This window comes from Sesamum indicum, linkage group LG4 (genome assembly GCF_026168435.1).
Source record: "Sesamum indicum cultivar Baizhima isolate 11 linkage group LG4, ASM2616843v1, whole genome shotgun sequence".
NCBI classification, from domain to species: Eukaryota; Viridiplantae; Streptophyta; class Magnoliopsida; order Lamiales; family Pedaliaceae; genus Sesamum; species Sesamum indicum.
The window spans coordinates 255,578-269,784 of record NC_142660.1 but is presented as its reverse complement, the minus strand read 5'-3'; the positions used below and the strand labels follow the sequence as shown (position 1 = coordinate 269,784).

The following is a 14,207-nucleotide window of genomic DNA, read 5'->3' as shown; positions in this document are numbered from 1 at the left end:
CTCAAAAAATATAAAATGCAATAAAACAAAAAATTGGGGAGAAAAATGTAAAAAAAGAAATTGAAACAAATAACCCCGTATGTTAGGAATGGCTGCATTTTACCCTTTTCTTTTAATTGTTACTTTAGTGTCAGTCTTTCTGGACAGGATAAGATTTTTGCCACACTGGAGTATGCTGTGTTTTTGCTGCTTGGACAAGAACCAAGATCATGAACCAAATATTGCTCAAAACCGGACTAAAAGGCATTCTCAACGTGTTTATACAAATCCAAATCCTAGAAAAGAATAGGCCAAAACGAGAACAGTAATGCCGCCTTCTGCTGTTCTACCATGTTTTCCTTTCTCCTAAAGTAAAGCAACACCACCCAATTACTAAATGAAAGTTACTGAATTTACTCCAACATACACACTACACACTTACACACTACACACTTAGCCCCAGAATTTGTCGAGTTCTACGCACAAGTACATGAAAGCTGAAGCACTTAACATTGGGCTAGACACAAGTACCCTTTATTTGATCTCCCATTATATACAATTACACATTCGTCGAGAAAAGTTGTATTTCCTGGCAATATAGTATCCAAGATGACTGGAGCAACACGTCAAACCATGCGGCTCAGCACAGAAATAATAACGTTCCGACTGCTAGAGAGGTATGAAGAATTCCTACATGTTCATCATAAGATAACTCAAACTGAACTGAAGCCATCCACTACATGCGCCACATTCAGATCCACCTCTGGAAATTTAAGTTTGCAGCAGCTTCAAAATTTAGAAACAAAAAACATATAAATAAAAGAATTTCAGAAGAGGATCTGACTTATATAACAGCAGTCTAACTAGGCTCTAAGCTACATGGCATCTCTCCCGTAATCCCCAAGTGGATCACACAAGTATTATGAAGTCAAAAAGATATAAAAGATCTCTTCTCATTGTGAAAGCTTAATAATAATCAGAATTTGATGGAAAATATATAAATCTCCAAGATAACATAGCACTAGTTTTGACAAATTAATCCCAAGCACTGGTCGCTGCAGGACCATACCCTCCACTATAACCTCCATAACCACCACCGCTGCCACCACCATAATAATCATTGCCACTCCCACTCCTATTAAAAGAAGAATCTCTCCTAAAGTCACGAGCACCAAAACGTCCACCACCACGCCGACTTTTACCTCCATATGAAGCTCGACTTGCAAACCGAGTCAACCAATCAGGTACTTCCTGGTTTGCTTCCTTCATCAAATCAGCAAGCGGCTTTGCCAAAGACATGTTATTCTCATTAAAAAATGCTGTAGCCAATCCTGTCTTGCCAGCACGACCAGTACGTCCTATCCGGTGAACATAATCATCAATGTCATTTGGGAGGTCAAAGTTTATTACATGAGCAACATGTGGAATATCAAGACCACGGGCTGCCACATCTGTTGCCACTAATATAGGTGTGTTCCCGCTCTTAAAGGATCTTAATGCAAGCTCTCTTTCCTGGAACCAGAAACCAATCAAGATGGAATAAATCAATGGATTTAGAATACAGCTGTATTGTCGATTGCATTAACTCCTTACCTGTTGTGTCCTATCCCCATGGATAGTAGTAGCAGGAAAACCATTCAGACACAACCAATGTTCCAATGAGTCAGCTCCCTTCTTCGTTTCCACAAATACTAAAGTAAGAGCTTGCTGCACAAATCAGCAAAGTCAGGAGAAAAGTATTCTAGACATCCATACAGAAAAAATATAAATTGAGGAGAGGCATATAATGAAAATGGGGACCCCCAGAGACCTATATTCCAATTGATGTTACTGAAGAGAAGCTGCTAATTGAAGGGCGACGTTAGAGAAATTCCACATGGTAGAATAATTACAAAGCCAACTTACCACACGTCTGACACAGGACATTTCAACAGCGAGCATCCAATTTCCATGTTTACTTTATATAATTATCAAGCTAGCTAGCAGGTCTTCTGATATTTTCCACAACATGCTAGGTGAATTAGTGATACCAATTACAGACATTTCATAATTCGATTGAACCATAAACAACTAAAACAAATAATGTTAATAAACTAAAATATTAACACTTCCTTATCAAAAGGATCTAATAACTTAACCTACATTAGACAAGGCCATAATTTAATCATATACTGAATAATAAGAACAAAAATATCACAAAAGAAAAAAGTATGCATGTTCACAAGAAATTGGATTACCTTTCCTTGAACTCCATTTGCTCTCTGAGCATGAAGAAGATCCATCAAATGGCTCCTCTTATCACTCTCATGAACAAATTCAATTCTTTGAACAATCAAGTCTGTACTAGAACCAACCCTTCCAACTGCCAAAAAAATGTAATTTGAAAGAAAATCGGAAGCCAGCCGCTGCATGTCAAAATTAGAAATTTCAGAAGATTGCTTGGTAAAATATTTAGCTATCTTCACAAGACTAAACTAACATCAACCAGCAAGCCAAAATTTTTTAAAAAATCCTCACAGGTCAGTAATGCCATCAAGTATTAGAAAAGCTGCCGGCTAAAGCTGCCAGCCGCAGACAACACCACAAATTGCATCATCATGTCATTTAATTTGATGAAAACTCTAGATGTGGATTTTTCAACTAGATAAAATTCCCTAATTACTTTAATAGAAATCCAATAGGGGACAAAAGCAGGTAATGGTGAAGGAAATCAGAAAAGATCTACAACAAAGACCTGGATCTCTTTTGGAAAGGTGGCACTGAACAGCATTGTCTGTCTTTCACCACGAGGAGGCATATCCATTTGTTCCACTATCTTTCTGATTTGAGGCTCAAATCCCATATCCAGCATTCTGTCTGCCTCATCCAGAGCCAAGTATCTTATCATTTGTAATGAAACTTTGGCCCTCTCAAGCAAATCAACCAATCTTCCAGGAGTGGCCACCAGAATATCAACTCCTCTCTCAAGTTCACGGAGCTGTACACAAATAAATGATATTTAACCACACCTACAAGTAGAAACGATACTTTTGCCAATACTTCAGGGCAGGCTGTACATGTTATAGAGCCACCTATCATGAAAAGAATTACTGGTTGCATTCTAATAAGACAAGAACAAGTCACCAGAAAAATACTAATTTACCCATGGAAAAAGGCCATTAAACAAAAAAATGTGGAGGGGAGGGGAAAAAAAGAGGGATCTGTCTAACTGTATAATTGACAGTCTCAAATCTCTGCAAAGAATCATTACTCATATTAACGGCTACAGCACCAGAAAACACATCTCCGCCAGCTAACTTCCTGTTACCTGTTTCTTGCTTCAAGTCCATATAATCCAACATGATAGCAAGACAAGAGAAAAAAAGAAGTACATCCATAAGATCACAAAGCCGAAAGCAAGACAGAAGAGGCATCAATATTATTGAGTTTTTGGACTCCACTGAAACACTGAAGAGTGTAGATAAAAAGGTGGACTTAAACAAATAAACAGTGATTTTGGCGATCAACAAACACTATATTCTAGAGCTGTCTCAACTTTCTCCATCCAGAGCTGGCAAGATTTATCCTACTTTTTAAATGTTTTCATTTTTATTACTTTCTAAAGGTATGTATAGACATATATGATTAGTACTACATCAAATGAATACACTCATACAAGTATAACACATATAATACTTTCTTATCAATATTAGATTTTTTTAATTTCGTGCAATTACAATAAAAATAATAATACCAGAATATTTTATAAATTATGTACTATATATCTAAAACAAACTCAATTAATACAACTTATCCAACACTTTTTTGAAAAATATATATTATTTAACATAATATATACAATTTTCATTTGTCTGTGTTAATTCAATGTTTTGTTCATTCTTTTACTTCTATGAATTATCTTAATGGTTTCTATTTGCAAATGCTACCTTTTTATAATTCAGTACAAAAAAACTTTTGGGAAATCAAATTGAAAAAAAAATGATATATTCTTAAAAATACTAATAGGTTTTCATATTTTTAAATATATTCACCAAGATATGTATGTGTTTAATTAATTATAGTATATTCCTTGTAAATTTTGCTAAATTTGGTAACACCCACAAATTAGTACTAAAGAAAATGATAATTACAATCACACTAATAATTAAAACATTGTATATAATTTCATACTTGTAATGTAGTATGTTGCATGTGTATATAAACTAGATGAACTAATTGCTTGGTTTATAAGATTCTCTTACGTTACCCAATAAATATGAGATATTTAGATTGCTACTATTTTTATCATAAGTTCTATTCTGAAAATTATTCGCATTTTATTTCTAAATTAATCTTTTTAATATATATTTATATACAATATTGTAAAATTGACATTTTGCAAGAATTACTGCAGAACTATGAAATTTATTTATTTATTATTTCATAAATAATAATTGTACCAGGTTATATAATTTCGAGTAAATGATCATTCTAAATCTTTACCAAGCATGTCATTAACTGATAATTACAAAGTTGAAGTTAAATGAACACACTCATGCTTCGCAACTTTATAATTTTTTGAATAATTAATAAAGAATATTTATCATCTCGTTAGTTCCAACATAAAATTAAGAATCTCTATTTTATAATAAAATCAAAATGATGTATTCCTTAGACAAACTAATTTGTTTATATTTTTCTTTGTGAATGAGGCCGCACTCGAGATCGAGCCTTAAGTTTTCTTGAACTAAACTCGTTTGCGCTCCTATAATCAATTAAATAATTAGGATGAACAAAAAATACTATTTTGAACATTAGCAATCCATGCATATCCCAATGCGCATGGACCAATAAAAAAAGAAAAAATAAGTTATAAACATGATAACACTGACAAATTTAACAAGATTTTAACAAGAATTTTACAAATAAAATTGTAAAATAATTCCAGCAATTATCACAAGTATTGGACAAATAATAAACAGATACAGTTAAACAAACCTGACACTGGTTGTTACTCGATATGCATTCACAAGACCGTTAATAGTGTGTGTGTTTGTGTGTGTGCTTGTGTCTGTTTGTGTTTGTGTTTAGTGGCATGCAAATTGTTTAGATTCTTCATTTTTCATGCTTACAGTTATCTTATTTCGAAGTATAATGATACATTGGAATGTCAAAGGGTGTTGCTCGTATACAGAGACAAAAGATGATCGCTTTGGATAGCTGCAAGTTGTTAGTTATTGATGAATACATTAAGTTATTGCATTAACCAAGAATTTTCCATCACCTGTCAAAATCAAGTTATGCATCAAATATTGTATGCCACAAAGTATATACGGACATCCAAAAACATAACAAAGGAATAACCTGCTGATTTATTGGCGCTCCTCCATAAGCAACAACCACTCTGACACCAGTTTGATAGGAAAATTTTCTAGCTTCCTCGTGTATCTGCAGGTGAAACGAATCAAGGAAATGACAACTTCTGCGAAGTTTCAGGCACCACATGACAATTAACTTGAACAATGTGAAACTAATGTTCAAATAACAGGCTCACCTGCATTGAGAGTTCTCTTGTTGGTGAAAGAATAAGAGCAAGTGGAAAAACAGTGCGAACTCCACGTGGTCTTTGTGGAATATGTCCCCTCATAATTCCACTAATAATCGGAAAGCAAAAGGCGGCAGTCTTGCCCGATCCAGTCTGAGCACAAGCCATTAAATCTCGTCCTGCTAGCGAAATGGGTATTGCATGTCGCTGAACAGGAGTCGGCTTCACATACTTGCATCTTCGAATATTCAGATTAAGTGCATCACCCAAGTCTATCTCTGCAAATGTATTCACTGGTGGTGGCACATTATCCCCACTCGTCTCCACAGGAATATCCTCATAAGCATCAAAGTTAATACCCGTATTCTCCTGCTCATTAAACGCATGCTCTGTGTCTGCATCCACATCATCGTTACCAAAAGGGTTGACCTCCCGCTCCCTACCACCCCAACCACTCCTCCCACCCCAACCACCGCTGCCACGACCTCCACTGCCATATCCCTGACGTCCGTAATCAGACCTAGAACCAGCCCATTGGGATCCACTTGTGGGCCCATTATACCTAGACCTATCATTACCTGATGGTGGGCCACTAAGTGACGGAGCAGGTGACTCCGATGCAGGAGTTTTGTTCCTAAGGTGTGGTGGAACATACGCTGGCTTGGTGGGAGCTGACTTTTGTTCTTTTCCACCACTAGTGCCGGCATTATCAGAAGATCCAGTAGCTACATTGTCAACAGCATCTGCCCATGATGTCCTCATTTTGGAAAACACTATAGAAAACGTATTCCTGATAACTGAATCACCAATTTCCAAAACTTATTGAAGTTTGATCCAAATATATCACAATTCAAAACCCTGAAAAAAAAAAGGCCGAATATATAACAGTCAAATCTCGCATCCTTATGAACCTAAGGGATCAACCAATCTGAAAAGCCAATTCTATTTGAATTCTTCAACGAAGAAAAATAAGGGGCAACTATAGGAATCAACAAATAACAAACAGCAGGGCAATCAAAAATCTCGGAGTGGACCATGGACCAAGCGCGGAAGCATTTAAATAGTCACAAAGTACTAAACGGACAAGAAAGAAAAAAAAATACACAAGGGCTTCATCTCCCGCTCTCTCAGACACGCAAGAAAGCAAAGAGATCAACCTCAAACCCTCGCATTCGGCAATGTGAATTGCGTGTTTACAATACATTCAATAGTATATAAAGCTTATGTATGTGTAAAGATACATGCAAAAATATTCAAGTGGGTGTGAGCGTAGAGAAAGTTGGGAGAGAAACCTGAGAGAGATGAGCAAAAGCTTGGAGGATTTGTAGAAGAAGAATTTTGAAAACCCTAGACAGGGAGAGAGAGAGAGAGAGAGAGAAGAGGAAATATAGGAGTTAATGAAATAATCGGACACTAAAGCGAAGTAATCGGATTTAACCATTTTCTTAGATTTTATGCAAATATAAATATAAATATATGTGTGTGTGTGTGTGTGTTTACACGTTTCTTTATTTCTTTCTCTTGTCAACCCTTTTCCACTTGATTTCACTAACAATGCCAAAACAAATAAAAGAACACCTCTAAATAGTAAATACATGTACTATAATATTCACATTAACAATTATATATAGGCTACCAAATCCCATTACTGCTTTTAACTTATTATTTGGATGGTATGTAAATAATTGGGATTATATAATTTCTCAAATACTTTTTTTTAGTAGCTGATAATTATACCGTCCTCTCTTAAATTTTAGTATAATTATATGTAAAACTTTTATAATTCAAAGATTTAATAATCTTAATATTTGTTTTAGTCTAATAAATAGATTTATTGATTAATAATTGTTTTAACAGTTGGGATTGGATGAACATTTTATTAAAAGTTGGAGATATGAAAAAATCATGATATAGAATAAATCATTTTGCAATCTTAAGAAAATAAAAATGACATTTAATTTGATAATTAGAGGGTGATTAAAAGTATAGGAGTTGGGAGGTGGAAGGAGTTGTTGTTAGTTAAATTATCCAACAACATCACACGTTTATGTCCAATCCAACCACACAGTCACACACACACACAACTCTACCATATCATCAAAATAGTATTCAAGTAAAAGCAGGGAGGTGATGGCATTTGTTCTTTTATGAATTGGAGTTATCATAGGAATAAGGACACATTCTTGATATATTTATGCTGTGAATTATGTCTAAATTTCTCAACTTATCAATGCTTTCATTCTCATCCCAGGGGTTGTCCACTTCCACTTGTTCTTGTCCGTCCCTTGTGCACTGCTCTCCTCTCCTCTCCGTGCCTGCCTGCACTGCACCTATAATATTTACTCCACTACACTAAACTAGATTCTCCACACACTCCTTAATAATTAACTGAATCAAAATATATTTCCTCAAAAAAATAAAAAACAGAATCTATATATAATAAAAAAATTAGACACCTCTTCCCTCTCTCTCTCTGTTTGTCTCTCTCTCTCTGTTTGTCTCTCTCTCTCTCTGTTTGTTTGTTTTTGAGAGAGTAGATTTGGTCCAAGTCCAGTCCACCACCACCACAACCACATAAATTTGCAGCTGTTTGGGTTTTCGACTTGGAAAAGTCTTCAGCTCGTGCTCCTCCACCCTCAGCCTGACCCTCCCTCTTTCCAGGAGGTGAGCGGCATAATTTTCAGGCCAAAGAAAGAAGCTCACCCGCAACCGCAAAGAGATTGAGAAAGCAGAACAATACAAGAGTATTTCTATATAAACATTAATTTACTAAACAAAATGGTAACCCCGACAAGTTTTCTATGTGGAATAGCATTCTGGATCCTGATTTCTTCCAAATTCAATCTCACTCAGAAGCTCAGATCTCTTACACAGCCATGGGTTTCTCACTCTGTCATTTCTGGCACCCCCATTATTCTCAAGATCCAGGTTTCTCTATTCCTCAACATCAATACCCTTAAACATTACATTTTTCTTTTTCATCTTTGACCTCTTTTTTCGTGTTTTGCATGCAGAAATACCAGCACAGACATTTGGATGCCTTTTTCTCTTTGTTGTCTTGTGTTGTTTCTGTGCCTTTCTACACTGCTTTTCTTCCCTTGCTTTTCTGGGTATGTTCTCTATCACATTCACACCCTAATTAATATATGTATCTACATTTTGTGTTGGTATGCCGGTCTTTTTGCATTCTGAAATCATTAAGAGTTTGAACAAAATTGTAATGTATACCCATTCTTTTTTCTTTTGATTGATTGTCTTTTGTTGTGTGGGTAGACTGGGCATTGCAAATTGGCTAGGCAAATGACCCTCTTGATGGCCTTTTGTGATTATACAGGAAACTGTATTAAGGTGGCTTTTCTTTCTCTAATCTCTATTGTTTAACATATTTTATGACTATTTTTGCAAATACAGTGATGCTCTGTAATTCTGCCACATTTTCACTGCTTTCTTTTCATCCCGTTTATGGATATGGCTCACAGGATGTGGTCTCAGCACCTAGACCTTGTTGTCCACCTGTCAGGAGAGTTACAGCCACCAAAGATGAAGAGGACAATGCCATGGAATATGGATTACCTTCCTCACACACTCTTAATACAGTTTGCTTATCAGGGTACGAACATTTTCTTGAATTTTATCTCCTTTATTTTTTTTCTTCTGAGGTGACTTATAAGAGACAACAAATTCAGGATCCCCTGTACTGATGCTAGTGAAGATATATGCTCATTGCTCAGTACTTGGTTTTATCTGGAAGGTTGATTTTGTATATTGTGCTACTATAGTGCATGGTTGCTACATGTTTTGCATAATAATTCTGTCTTCTTTCTAAACTTAAGGAGCCTTTTTGGGAAATCCAGGTACTTGTTACACTACATTCTGGCCTATACTGGAAATCATGATGCCTTTGCACAGATAATAGGTATCACCACGGTCAGTTTGGTTGTCGGTCTCATTGGATTGGGTAAGTTTAATTTATTGCATTATATTTCTAATCATTTCTTACTTCTGAAAATACTTTTTGCTTTCCTCGAGTATACTCTTCTGATATATTGTTGTACTTTTAGGAAGGATATACCTTGGAATGCACAGCTTGATAGACATTATCGGTGGTTTGGCTTTGGGATTAGGCATCCTGACAATATGGCTCTATGTCTCCGAATACATAGATAATTTCATAGTTTCTGGTCAGAATGGTAATATGTCCCCCCTTCAGCATCGCATATCTGTTCTACCTTCCTTTGTTCATCATCTATCTTGCTTAGACCTGCTGTATTATCTGTTTGTTAAGCTTGGTGTCAATATTCGGAGAAGCTATAAGAGTAGTTATGAATTATAATGCAAATCCGCCACTTCTGAACTTCATGAAATAGCATAAAGGTCTAACTGAAAGAAAAGGTCAAACTTCCTCGAACTTTCTGTTGAGCGTATGAAAATTTGAGATAATACGACCATCCCTAGATGCTCACTGTAAATTTACTACTGTATGATCCATATCTAAATAGTATGCTCTTCTGCTGTTGGTTCAAGATCTTTAAAGTTCAAGGTGTTTTTTGTCTGCAGTTATATCATTCTGGGCTGCCCTATGCTTCTTGTTACTCTTTGCTTACCCAAAACCTGAACTTCCGACACCAAGTTTTGAATATCACACAGCTTTCAATGGTGTTGCCTTGGGAATCGTAAGTGAAGATCTTCCTACTCTTTCTTATGAGCTTATTTTCAATATATACTTGCTCTGGCAACGTGACCTGTGAGCCTGACATTTGCCTTTCGTACAATTTAATTTGCATTAACATGAAGATTAATGTCTGCATGACCATACTGCCAAACTTTTCTGTTTTCCCTAATTTCATTTTGGTGGAAACAGCTATACATTATGATGACAATATAAAAATTTGTTGGTGTTCAATTAACAATTCATGGGACTGAAACTTTCATTTAGACACTGCCTGCTTTTAGCTAGTTTTATTGCTCGTATCTCAACATATTGACGAAAATCATATCATCCAGGTGATTGGGATCCACCAAACGTTTCAGCAGTTTCACCATGAAGATGTTGCACGCATATTTTCTCCTGATCTTACAATTCCTGCATTTGTGGGTAGACTACTACTGGGGATCCCAACAATACTGGTGGTGAAGTTTTGTACCAAGGCTCTCGCCAAATGGATTCTTCCCATTCTTGCAAATACTTTGGGAATCCCAATAAGGTCAACGAGCTATATACCTGCTCTGAAGGGCATGGCTGCTGACAAGAAGTCGGATGAAATAAAGCAATCAGGTTACGTACAGAAACTCTTCTTTTTCTCCAAGCAGACGTCATTCAACATTGATACTGGCATAAGGCTCCTTCAATATACTGGGCTTGCATGGTCTGTTGTTGACCTCGTCCCTTCTGTCTTTTCTCACCTAGGCTTGTGATTGTTCTTTAGTTATAGAAGTATTGTATTTTCTACTGACTCTGCTAGCTGGTCTTTAGATGCTTATTGTATAGTGACGTCTCAAATCTTTTGTATAATATATATATGAGGTTATAGTGTTTTTAGAGTCCAGTTATTGATTCTATGCATTTATATAAATTTGTTTTTCCTTTTCACTTATATATAGATAGATAGTTCCCATGGATTAAGTAAATTAATGATGGATTGTGGGAAGAACTCACGAAAATAGGCCACGAATCTTGGCATCTCCTTAGAAGGCAGAGAAACCAAGGCGTTAACTACACCTTCAGCATCAGCAAAAATCCAACAAAATATCCTTCCTATGGCTCACCAGTCACCACGGGGCCGCTGTGCACAGGCTTGCCCCATGGGAACACCACTTCATCAAACCTCAATCTGAGCCATGAGCTCACCATATACTCCCCACAAGGCAGCCCTTTGTTTATCTCCAACCAGTCAGTCTATCACAGATCTCAATATATTTTTTTTAAAAAAAAAATTATCTAGTGGCCGCCCCGCACCCCTCCGCGGCCACCCCTCTGCCCATAGAAGGGGCGACGCTATCCCCCAACAGAGGGGTGTGAATGATGTCGCCTGCTGAGCATAGCTGGGCGACGACAATGCACAATTAGGGACAATAACAGCAATTAAGCCGTAGTGAAAAATTGACACTTTTTCATGAAATTGGAAAAACACATGCATAGGAATTGAAGAGCAGGCCGCCGCCAGCGTGGAATCCTGGAGCAACAAATTACAACACGAGGCACATGCATGAAATTGCTACACATGAGAAAGCATTGCCACAATCATTATTATTCTCAACCATACCATACTACAAACACACACACACACACAGAGTTCTCATAGATTAAGCTAATTAATGATGGATTGTGGGAAGAACTCGCGAAATAGTGCCACAAATCTTTCCATCTCCTTAGCTGGCAGAGAAACCAAGGCGTTAACTCCATCAACACCGGGAAAGATCCAGCAAATATCTTTCCTGTGGCTCACCACTGGCCCACTGTACACAGGCTTGCCCCATGGATACACCACCTCACCAAACCTCAATCTCAGCCATGAGCTCACCATGTACTCCCCACAAGGCAGCCCTTTGTTTATCTCCAACCAGTCTATCACAGATTTTGAATACTCATCACTCACCCTTTTTGGCGCTTCTGACACCATCTCCACCAGCTTCGAAAATGGCCATTTTTCAATATCTTCGCATGTTGCCGACGAATATGCAACTAGTACTGCGTTGCCGCTGTATGAATCTGGCAATGGTGGATTCAGCCTTGACCTTAAGTCCACAACATTAAGCAGAGTGGAAACTCTATCTTTATTGTATTCAGCATCATTTGACAAAGCTTTGCACCGCCATATGAGCGCTGCCACCACGTTAAAGCTGGTGATCTTGGTGGTGCTATAACTAATATTCTCCTTTGCTTTGCCCTTTAAATAATTGATAGCTTTCGAAGTTAGGCTGAAAGTTGTATAATCCAATTCCTCCCTTTTGCAGTCGAACACTGGTGGCCCCACAACTTCAGGGAGATCGGGTTTGAAAAACTCGGGGTGCGGGAACTCCACATGGGGCGGAGATCTGGCGGCTAGGAGGTGGCGGTTGTTGCATGGGATGACCGCCAAGGGCTTGTCGTCGAAGGCTTGGGTGGCTAGATTTTCAATGAAGATTTGGGCGCTTGCGCCGTCCAACAATACATGATTTGTCGACATGCCGATGCAGAAACCCCCACACTTGAATGATGTTACCTACGAACCACAAATTAACAAAATATATATTACTTATAGTACGATCGAAGACTGTTCTCCTGAAATTATATATACACGGTAGAACTCAAGCTTTATAACATGTTATGTTATGTCTAAGGTTTCAGTAAACAATAGAATTTTGGCTGGGCCATCTACAATTTGGTTAAGAAGTAGTTTGTTTAACCTGAAAAACACATAGTGGCTGCTCAACCTCTGGTCCCAAATTATCCAAGGTTTGGACCGCAAGCTGCCGGAATCCGAGGTTGGGATAAACAAAGTCACCCAAGTCATCAAGTGAATAATCCGAAGAAGCCACCACAAAACCAGCTCCTGCGGAGTTACAGTCGATCTCAAGGCGGCCCAATTGCTGGTTCAGTTTGAATCTTCCAGCCATGAAATGATAGTGCACCTGCAGAACTCTTTGTAGTGCCATTTTGAGCCTTTTGGGCACAATTTGGGGAGGAAAATCAGGGTTGGCTTTGAAGAAATGGACAGTGGGAATATTGTAGTTGAGGATTTGGTCTATGTTAGACAGGAAGATGGATTTGTTCGGATCATCATCATCAGTTTGTTTTGATGGAGAAACAAGGATGGATTCTTGAAATGTGATCTTAAGATCTTGCATGGGTGGAATGGGCAAGATGAATGCCATATTGTGAATTTCTTTTGTGATGAATTATAGTTAGTCTCATATATACAGCGCGTTGAAGCTGCCTTGAGAAGAAATTAATTAATTAATTTACATGCATTTGTTTAACACGCGTGTGAAATTATGACTTTTTTGCAACTTATAATATTATAGGTGTAGGAGTGGGGAGAATGCCAGCACTACTTTGGCGTAGTCAACTATCTAACTACCATTAATTAATTAGGCATTAGGACCTTAAAAAAGTTCGTATACACCCCATAATTATATATATTAACATTGGATTATTAATTTTAAATGGTAGGGTGGGGACATTCATGCTTGCATCTGAAAATAAGTTACTTTTGTGGAACCAAGTTGTTGGGTCAAAAACTGAATTATTATCCAAATTATACTGAAAAAAGAAAAAAAAAAGTTAGTCAACCATGCGACATTATCATATTTAATTATTGATACACGTAGGTTGAATAAGAAAAATTTTAATTTAAATTGAATTTAATTGAATTTGAATCAGTTATACAGTAAGCACAATATATATACACTAATTTAAAAAAATAATTAATTATATAATAAATATATTATAATTATTTTAATTTGATAAAAAATATACAATCTTAAGTGATATCGGTAACAACCATGTACATGACATATATATATGATGTGGAGTAAGAAAAGGAAAAAGATTGAAGAAATGGGAGAAACTCCTTCTCCCTTTATCTAATTATCACATACAACTTACATAAATATATATGCACGATGATTGCATGTTCAACGCCAACACTTTGATAATTACTTGTGTGCAGATGTTTATCTCTTTCGTTTGGTTGTTTGTCTTTTGTCTCAACACCAACTCCTC

General features: G+C 36.8%; 3 protein-coding genes across 4 annotated transcripts; 1 reads left to right on the top strand and 2 right to left on the bottom strand.

Annotated features, from left to right (window-relative positions):
- Positions 1-773: 773 nt before the first annotated feature.
- LOC105159646 (DEAD-box ATP-dependent RNA helicase 37) lies at positions 774-6,951 on the bottom strand. Of its 2 annotated transcripts, none has more exons than XM_011076772.3 (7): positions 6,796-6,951; positions 5,513-6,361; positions 5,323-5,406; positions 2,714-2,956; positions 2,217-2,384; positions 1,573-1,686; positions 774-1,491 (listed from the first exon to the last, which is right to left on the bottom strand). In XM_011076772.3, exons 2-7 carry the CDS (start codon positions 6,263-6,265, stop codon positions 1,015-1,017), a joined length of 1,839 nt encoding a protein of 612 aa, XP_011075074.1. In that variant the 5' UTR covers positions 6,266-6,361; positions 6,796-6,951; the 3' UTR covers positions 774-1,014. The 2 variants fall into 2 exon arrangements, with proteins under 2 accessions (XP_011075074.1, XP_011075075.1); XM_011076773.3 differs by having other exon boundaries at positions 5,513-6,300; positions 6,796-6,931.
- Positions 6,952-7,949: 998 nt separating this feature from the next.
- Positions 7,950-11,049, top strand: LOC105159645 (lipid phosphate phosphatase delta). The gene is made up of 8 exons (XM_011076770.3): positions 7,950-8,431; positions 8,518-8,613; positions 8,777-8,851; positions 8,983-9,113; positions 9,358-9,461; positions 9,565-9,693; positions 10,061-10,176; positions 10,508-11,049. Exons 1-8 carry the CDS (start codon positions 8,282-8,284, stop codon positions 10,916-10,918), a joined length of 1,212 nt encoding a protein of 403 aa, XP_011075072.1. The 5' UTR covers positions 7,950-8,281; the 3' UTR covers positions 10,919-11,049.
- A 536-nt stretch (positions 11,050-11,585) lies between these two features.
- On the bottom strand, positions 11,586-13,380 carry LOC105159644 (acyltransferase GLAUCE). Its single transcript, XM_011076769.3, has 2 exons — positions 12,890-13,380; positions 11,586-12,705 (listed from the first exon to the last, which is right to left on the bottom strand). The coding sequence occupies exons 1-2, from the start codon at positions 13,355-13,357 to the stop codon at positions 11,812-11,814; spliced, it is 1,362 nt and encodes a 453-aa protein (XP_011075071.1). The 5' UTR covers positions 13,358-13,380; the 3' UTR covers positions 11,586-11,811.
- Between the last annotated feature and the right edge of the window lie 827 nt (positions 13,381-14,207).